Consider the following 9,447-nt stretch of genomic DNA (forward strand, 5'->3'; position numbering starts at 1 on the left):
AAAAAAAAAAAAAAAAAAAGAAACGGGGAAAGTAAATATTTGGGAGGAAACTAATGGAGTAAGGTTTGTTTGCAGACTCCTCTGGTGCTGTCTCTGGGCTACTAAGTCTGCAGAGTTGTGTATAAAGGAGAATTTGTATCCTACCTTTAGGCAGAAAAGAGGGGAATAGAGAGAGCTTTTCTTCTATTTGCTGCTTCCTAATTGCCTACAGCTCAAAAATATCCCTCCCTTCCTCCCTTCCTCCCTCCATCCCTCCCTCCCCCCTTCTTTCCTCCCTTCCTCCCTTCCTCCCTTCCTCCCTTCCTCCCTTTCTCCGTCTCTCTCTCTCCCCACCACCCTCTCTCTCTCATTGCCCAGGCTGCAATGCAATAGCACCATCTCGGCTCACTGCAACCATCACCTCCCAGGTTCAAGCGATTCTCCTGCCTCAGCCTCCCAAGTAGCTGGGATTACAGGCATGTGCAATCATGCCTAGCTAATTTTTTTTTATTTAGTAGAGATGGGGTTTCACCACGTTGATCAGGCTGGTCTGAACTCCTGACCTCAGATGATCCACCCACCTCAGCCTCCCAAAGTGCTGGGATTTCAGGGCTAAGCCACTGTGCCTGACCTCTCTCATGAATTTCAAACCCATATACAAAATGAATTGTTTGTAAGTGAAAGGTAACATCAGGCCAGAGCTGATGCCGGCCTGCCTGAGAATGACCTCAAGGTCACTCTTATCTTGGTGACTACAGTAGTAAGATAAACGTGGAAAGTTGTGTCTTATTAATTTCCCAGCCCATGATGATACCTGGTTTGGGAAGCTGTGAATTGGCTTGCAGGCCTAGAGCACGCATGACTAGAGAGGTATAAAAGAGCACCCGGAACTCAATGCTCAACTTCTTTGTGTCAAGGTGACCCTCACAGACCTCATCTACACACTTCCAAGGCAGTGGTACATAACTTACATCAATGATGATGCAAAAGCTTCTGTGTACTTGGTTAGCTGCTGGGCCTCCCAGTGAAAGATGCTGCCTTTCTGTGTCTTTGGTTTTGTATTCTTATACATAGTTAAGTAAATACTGAATCAGATTAAAGTGTGTTTGTGCTCTGTGGGTCTGAGTACCAATGTGGACCCTTCATGTGTGTACCGTACCCAGCATCTGTGTCAGTACACTACCAGCCACCTCAACTGCACAAGTGTCTGAAACTCAGTGTGTTCTGGGTGGACTTTATTGTATTTCCTCTCTGACTTGTCTGTCTTTCTATGTTCCCTCATCCACAACTATGGATATAGTTATCCAGGCAAAAATCCTGGGAATCAGCTCAGATTCCTTTCTTTATCTTATTCTCTATATTATAGCAATTATCTGCATCTCTTACATTTGTCATCTCCTCCGCATGCCCTCTGCCACTGTGTCCTTATCATATTTTACCTGGATAATCTAAATCGCCTCCTAATGTGACCCCCGTATAATTATTCCTGTACACTACTGCCTAAGTAAATGTTTAAAAACACAATCTGATCATGTTATCCCCTTGACTAAAATTCAAATGGCTCTTTGTAATCTTCAGGATGAAGTTTAAGCCCCTTAGCTCGTATATCAGCTCATTATGAACTCTCCTGCCTTATGTCTTTGTTCTCATTTTCTACCCCCTCTCTGCATCTCTATAACCTATGCAACTGGACTACAAATATACCAAACTACCTGCAGTTATTTGTAGTTTGTATGCCTGGCAGTTTCTCATCTCTTATTTTTAAACATGCTCAAGATCAAAAACTAAGCCAAGATGCCTCCGGTTCAGAGACTGGGTCTGACCTAGCCCTAACGCAAACGCCATTATGATACCTGATTCTGAACTCAGAACATGTCAGAAGTGGTGCTCATAAACAATAACCTCCTTCTTAAAGAAGGCCTGTAAGCCAAAGTGCAAATTCACGAAGAAACATAATGTTTAAAAAGAGGCGACAGAATTTAAAGACTATTAACCTCATGAAACAGTCTACTCAACACTAGATATAAATAGGGCAATCAGGCTGGGTGCAGTGGCTCACATCTGCAATCCCAGGACTTCGGGAGGACAAGGCAGAAGGATTGCTTGAGCCCAGGAGTCCAAGACTAGCCTGGGCAACACAGCAAGACCCTGTCGCTACAAAAAATTTAAAAATTAGGCACACATTGTGATGAGCACCTATAGTCCTAGCAACACCAGAGGCTGAGGCCGTAGGATCCCTCAAGCCCAGGAGTTTGAGGCTGTAGTGGGCTATGATCATATCACTGCACTTGAGCCTAGGTGACACAGCAAGCCCTTCTCCCTTAAAAAAAAAAAAAGGGCAGTCAAGAGATAAATGAAGAAATAATTTACATTGAAAAATGGAAAAAAAAAAACCTTAAACAGGCAGAAATAACATAATATTATATTGATATAAAGTTCTAATATAGTATATTTATGGAATTTGACAAGCCGATTTTAAAATTCATAGAGGAGGGCAAAGAGCCAAAAAAAACATTGCCCAGTAGATATTTAGTGTCATTATAAAACCCTAATAATCGTGACAATGGGAGAGGCAAATAGATAAATGAAGCATAACAGAGAAGAGAAAATAGGGAAATGTAAAACCGAGGTGACATTACATACCAATCAGTGTGAAAAGGATGAGCTCTTCAATACATTGTTCTGGGACAATTAAATGTCCACATGAAATAGAATAAAATGAGACACCTTTAAATACCATCCATGAACATTAATTTCATGTAGATTAAAGATCATAATATGAAAAATAAAATTTCAAAACTTTGAAAAAAAATGTAGGAGAATATCTTTATGACTTCATTATAGAAAAGATTCAATAAGAATAAATCCTAGACAAAAATATTGGTAAACTTGATTTCACTAAAATTTAAAACTTCTATGCAATAAAAATTACTGTAACCAATTGTATTAATCCATTTTCACGTTGCTGATAAAGACATACCCTAGACTGGGCAATTTATGAAGGAAAGAGGTTTAATGGAGAACTCACAGTTCCATGTGTCTGGGGAAGCCTCACAATCATGGTGGAAGGGAAGGAGGAGCAAGTCACATCTTATGTGGATGGCGGCAGGCAAGGAGAGAGCTTATGCAGAGAAACTCCACCTTATAAAGCCATCAGATCTTGTGACACTTATTCACTATCATGTGAACAGTACGGAAAAGACCTGTCCCCATGATTCAATCATCTCCCACCAGGTCCCTCCCACAATATGTGGGAATTATGGGAGCTACAAGATGAGATTTGGGTGGGGACACAGGACCAAACCATGTCACCAATGTTAAAAGAAAACCATGAACTTATAGGAAATATTTTCATGGTTTGTAATTTTTTTTTAAAAGTTTGTATTGAGGAATTATAAAAAATTCTTGCCAATCTAAAGAAGACAAACCAACTGAAAAAAATAGATAAAATATATTTTATATTTTATTGATGTATGAAAGTGGAAGCAGATGCACAAGTGAGGATGCTTAACTGCATCAGTCATCAGGGTAGAGAGAGGAAACAAACACACATGCAGAATAAGATACCATTTAGACCCACTTAATTAGAAAAATGGAATAGTCTTACTGTAGCAAGTATTGGTGAGAACATGGAGCAAAAAGAAGTCTTGTACATTGCTGAAAGGAATGCTAATTTCTACATTCATTTCAGAGAATAGTATGGCAAAATTTCCAGTTAATTTGAAGAGAAGTATCCCCGTCAATGTGGAAATTCCAGTTCTTGTCATATTCTAGAGAAATGCTAGCAAATATGCACAGTAAGACATAAGAGGAATATTCACTGCCACATTTTTATATTGCAATATAAAAGAATTGTAGGCAATTTAAATGTTCCATCAATATTCCCATCTTCTGATATAGTGATGCAATAGATACCATGCAGTTAAAATTAATGCTCTAGAGCTAACCATATCAACATGGATAAATCTCAAAAATATAATGTTAAGGGATAAAAACATATTGCAGAAGAATGTATACAGTATGATTTCATTTTATGCTGTTTGAGACCATGCAAAACAATATGTACCTATATATATAGTGATGGTATTAAAAGTTTCATGGGAATGAACTCTAATTTGGGATGGTGTTTATCTCTAGCGAAAGGGGCAAGAGTGAAATCCAGGAAGAACTGATGGGATTGTATTGAGTTTTTTTTGTTTTTTTATTTTGTTTTTGAAATAGACTCTCACTCTGTCATCCAGGCTGGAGATCAGTGGCACAATCACAGCTCAGGGCAGCCTCAACCTCCCTGGCTCAAAGTATCCCCCTACCTCAGCCTCCCAAGTAACTGGGATCACAAGCCCAAGCCCCTCACCCAGCTAATTTTTTGAGGTTTTTGGAGAGAAGGGCCCTCCCTATATTGCCAGGCTGGTGTTGAACTCCTGGGCTCTAGTGATCCTCCTGCCTCGCCTTCCCAAAGTGTTGGGATTACAGGCATGAGCCACCATGCCCAACCAAGGGGGCCATATTTGTAATAATTTATATGATAATTATTATTGCTGTTGATAGCAGTGGTGGTGGTGGTTAGACAGGACTAATACAGGGTGGCCACAGGAGAACAGAAAATTCCAGGTAGCAGTTTCACATGACTAGCAAAAGGAAACTGATGAAATAGCTGCAGAAACTAGGGGCTGATATGACCCTGAAAACCCATAGTCTGGATCAAGCTGGCTAAGACCCACTGGACCCAACGTGGTGCTGGATTTGACATAGGATTCTCTTAGGATCTCATTATATGCTAATTAACATACTCAATCACACACCCACCAGTGCCATGGCAGTTCTGGAAACACTGACATTTGGTGTAAAAAGGGGTGGCACCACAGTACCAAGAAATCATCTTTTTCCCGGAATCTTCATGACTATTCCACCCCTTGGTTAAAGAAACCCATAAAGGCAACAACCCCAAACCCCCTTGTGCATCACTCTCTCTTGAGTACACTCACACTCCCCTTTCTCGAGTGTACTTTTCACTTTGCAATAAATCTCTGTACTTTCACTATCGTTTGACCCATCCTTGAATTTCTTCTCTAGATGGTGTCAAGAGTCTGGATATCAGCCAGGGTGGAGATCCCACCGGCATCTGGGGATCTCCCCTAGACCACCAATATCAGTGGTAGTTTTTTAATATTAAGTAAATATGATAAATGTTAGGATTTAATAAAGCTGAGTTCTCCATATATTTCCTCATTATTTCACAATTTTAGAAAATTCCTGACAATTTATCAAATTGAGTAAGCCAAGCTGAGCAAACTGAACTTTTAGATTGTAATGTGCCTGATTTGCTTCAACATTAAGAAAGGAATTGTAAAATATCACTCACCAATTCCTCTGATTGCTTTCTGAATAGCTTCAGCATCCACTGATGGGCTAAAGTCTGGATAATCTCTTATTGTTCCTCGGTGTCCAACCTAGAAGGAAATATTTGAAAGTCACATTGGTTCAAAACGACATCTTTCTTGTATTACATATGCATATTCCTTCATGCATATGAGAGGCATATGACAAACCCATAATTTGCACACCTTCCTACCACTTCAGGAGTGGCTCTGAAACTGCCTTTGCAAAATCATGACAGTAAGAGAAATGTGACATGGTTGACTCCATCTTGCTTTTAGCCTCACAGGCTGGCTGTCTTTGCTTATTCCTGGGTGTGGGCCAAACTAACTTCAGGAGGAATTTAGTTTATAGTTTAAATGATACTAGCTCTTCCCCAAAGCTAAACTACCCTTGTAAAATTAATGAAAGTCTACCAAGTTAGGAGGATGAGAGGGGCCTGAATTTTACTAAGATGTAGGCATAGTTACATAATTACCAGCCATTATTCTGGAGGTCACAATATTTGCAGCCTCCCCAATTACTCCTGCAGATAACATCACTATTATAGAACCTACAATTGGCCTTTTGAGATGTCTCTTCAGGCTTTTGCATTTCTGACTACTGGACAGCCCCACTCAGACCAACAACTCCTCTGGTGGCCTCCACTTAGAAGCGGACTCAGCCTACAAGGACTGTTTTCTATACCCCTATGATTGCATCCCCAACCAATAAACATGCCCCCTTCCCTAGCCCCCTGCCCACCATTTTATCCTTGAAAAATCCCTAACTTCTGAGCCTTCAGGGAGATTGATTTGGGTAATAACTCTGTCTCCTACATGGTGTGGCCAGCCTGGCATCAATTATACTCTTTCTTTACTGCAATGCCATGGTCTCAGTGGACTGATTGTGTCTGTGCAGTGAGCAGGAAGAACCCATTTAGCAGTTCCAGTTTCAGTGACGGTCTACCCCCCAGACATAGGGAATATGATATCTACTCCATATCTCAGGAGTCCTCTTTTTCTCTTATGTAACAAATTACAAATATGAAACATTGGTTCTGTACAGCAGTAAGTTGTGTTAATCTTGGTGACACTGAAGAAAATTTGTTTTAAAGTAGCATTTGCAGGAGAGCAACAAGAAAGCTGAAATTTCCTAAATCTTCTTGTTTTTCAAGTGATAATTCAAAGCTTATCATGGCATCTCACACAGAAGTAACTGTGGTTTACAAACTTCAAGGTGTTTTAATTAATGTTGACCATTGTCCTTGGGGAACTCCAGACTAAATGATCCATAAATGAAAACCCCCTTAGGACTGTCTGTTCTTGAGCTTTGTTTAATGAATGTGCAATTAGAAGACCTTCTAAAAGCTCTGCTGACATCATAGATCTTGAGGAATTGCATGGAAGTAAAAAATGCCACGCTACTAATTTTAAGCATGTAAATTAGAAGCATGTCAGTAAGCTAGGAAAAACCATAATACAGAAAAAATATTTTAAAATTGCTTACAAGAGTAAAGAAGGACAGCCACAAAGATGTTGAGAAAAATAAAAGTAAATGTAGATTTATATGGTAGTTCTTAACTTCTTGAATAAAATCTGTCTTTACAGTATTAATATTTCCTTTTAAACAGCATTTTCTATCTTGTTACTGAATAGTAATGGCTCTGTTGTCTTGTATTAATATGGCTTCATTTTGGCTCCCTTGAAGTGTTTAATGTTTTCATGAAAGGACATTATCTGTCACACTAAAGTGAATGGAAAATTAGTGTTCTGGCACAGTAAAAAATGATAGTCTGCTGATTCCTAAGATTAGATTGAATAATTTATTTCAATACACACAAACACTGTTTAATCTTACAGCATCCAAAATAAGAACTTTAGAACCTAGAAAATAATTACAAGTTAGAAACTAGTTGTGAGTGTTCCTGACCTGAAGATACCTGTAAGAAACCAATCACTTTAGTCTGGGCATGTGACTCACTCCTGTACTCCCAGGACTCTTGGGGGCCAAGGACAGGATCACTTGAGCCCAAGAGTTCAGGGCCAGCCTGGGCAAAACAGTAAGACCCAGTCTCTACAAAATACTAAAAAATTACCAGGTGTGGTGGTATGCAGGTGTGGTCCCAGCTACTCGGGAGGCTGAGGTGAGAGGACCACTTGAGCCCAGAAGGTCAAGGCTACAGTGAGCTGTGATTGTGTCACCGCACTGTAGTCTAGGTGACAGAGTGAGGCTCTGTCTGAAAGAAAGAAAGAAAGAGAGAGAGAGAAAGAAAAAAAGAAAGAAAGAAAGAAAGAAAGAAAGAAAGAAAGAAAGAAAGAAAGAAAGAAAGAAAGAAATTAGTCACTTTAATATAATCTTTGATGAATTCCCTTTCTCCAAGGCTTGGTAAATATTTTATGGATTCACAGAGCCAACTGGCTTAATTTCACTTCTATCCACCTAGGAACTTTTGTGTTGATCTTATCTGTTCACCTTCCAGTGTCTGGCATTGTAAAAGAACTACCCCAACATTAGAGTGTTTGAGTGCTTCAGGCCCAGCACACTTTACATGCTAGGCACTTTATACACGTTAATTATAATCTGCATAACAACCCCAATAAATGAGAGTGAGCAATTGCACATAAACAGCACCAAGATTTAAGAAGACCAGAGAATTTGATTGAGTCTACACAGCTAATTGCAGGCAGAGGTTAGAATTTAAAAACAAACTAGACTATTCCAGACCATTTCTGGGGTTTCATGAAATGTAGTTTCTGTACCATCTGGGGTGATACTTCAAGTATATATAACCAGGACCCACCTTCTATATACTGAATCATATTTTTTAGAGATGGGGTGCTAAATTCTACACGTTTAAGAAGCTCCCAGGTGATTCTGTGCCATGCAGATATTGACATGGCTGATTCTAAATATAAAAAGACAAACTTGTGGTCAGATACCAGTTGTTCATGAATCATGAAAACTCAGCGTTTGCACTCCAGCTGTGAACTTTTCACTGTCCTCTACCACCTACACATCAAAATATGCTAAAATGCCAATGCACAGAATTAGAGAAGGAGGAAATTCCCAATTCATTATGCAATTTAATACTTAGTAAGAAATAAATGGGGGAGAACAACTTGTTTAATTACAAGGGGGGAAGAAAGTACACATACACACATCCCAACTTGAAAAAGGGCATGGCAATTCTGAAGTGGAATTTTAGTGAAACATTTAAAACTGCTTCCATTATTTAAATGAATGGCATTATTCATTTGACAGACTTGGTTGCCCAAATCACTCCGAAATATTACATGACTTACAAAAGAATCTCACAATAAAAGATTAATGAAATCTTTTAAAACTAATACATGAACAAAGTGCTTTACAAACATTTTAACTCTTACAAGGGCCTTCATGAGGTGAATTTTATTATTTCTAATTGAAAATGGAAGAAACCCAGTCTCACAGAGATTATTTGCTTAAAAGAGTTCTGCTAATAAGGACAGCCCCAGGACTCAAACCCATCGCCTTATGACTAAAATGCTCCCTGCTCTATACCACATCACAGTGCCTCAGGGGACTTCATCTTAGTGGTTCTCAAAGTGTGATTCCTGAAGCAGCAGCATCAGCATCACCGGGAATGTGATAGAAATGCAAATTCTCAGGCCCAAGCCCAGAGTTCCTGAACCAACAACTGCAGGGCTAGGATGCAGAATCTGCGACTTAACAAACGTTCCCGGTGATTCTGGTGCACAATAAAGTTTAAGAACCACTGCTTTGGCCGGGCGCGGTGGCTCAAGCCTGTAATCCCAGCACTTTGGGAGGCCGAGACGGGCGGATCACGAGGTCAGGAGATGGAGACCATCTTGGCTAACACGGTGAAACCCCGTCTCTACTAAAAAATACAAAAAACTAGCCGGGCGAGGTGGCGGGTGCCTGTAGTCCCAGCTACTCGGGAGGCTGAGGCAGGAGAATGGCATAAACCCGGGAGGCAGAGCTTGCAGTGAGCTGTGATCCGGCCACTGCACTCCAGCCTGGGCGACAGAGCGAGACTCTGTCTCAAAAAAAAAAGAAAGAAAGAAAGAAAAAGAACCACTGCTTTATTTCCTTCTTAGCTGCCTAGAAAAC

At 40.1% G+C, this 9,447-nt stretch overlaps 1 protein-coding gene across 1 annotated transcript in view; it reads right to left on the reverse strand.

Moving 5' to 3' along the window:
* Positions 1-9,447, reverse strand: part of ANXA3 (annexin A3) — a 68,125-nt gene that overhangs the window by 36,649 nt on the left and 22,029 nt on the right. Inside the window, exon 3 of the mRNA XM_017876535.1 lies at positions 5,342-5,429. Coding sequence (XP_017732024.1) covers positions 5,342-5,429 — 88 coding nt within the window. The remainder of the gene's footprint in view (positions 1-5,341; positions 5,430-9,447) is intronic.

Source organism: Rhinopithecus bieti, unplaced genomic scaffold, assembly GCF_001698545.2.
Source record: "Rhinopithecus bieti isolate Rb0 unplaced genomic scaffold, ASM169854v2 scaffold_8675, whole genome shotgun sequence".
Taxonomy (NCBI): domain Eukaryota; kingdom Metazoa; phylum Chordata; class Mammalia; order Primates; family Cercopithecidae; genus Rhinopithecus; species Rhinopithecus bieti.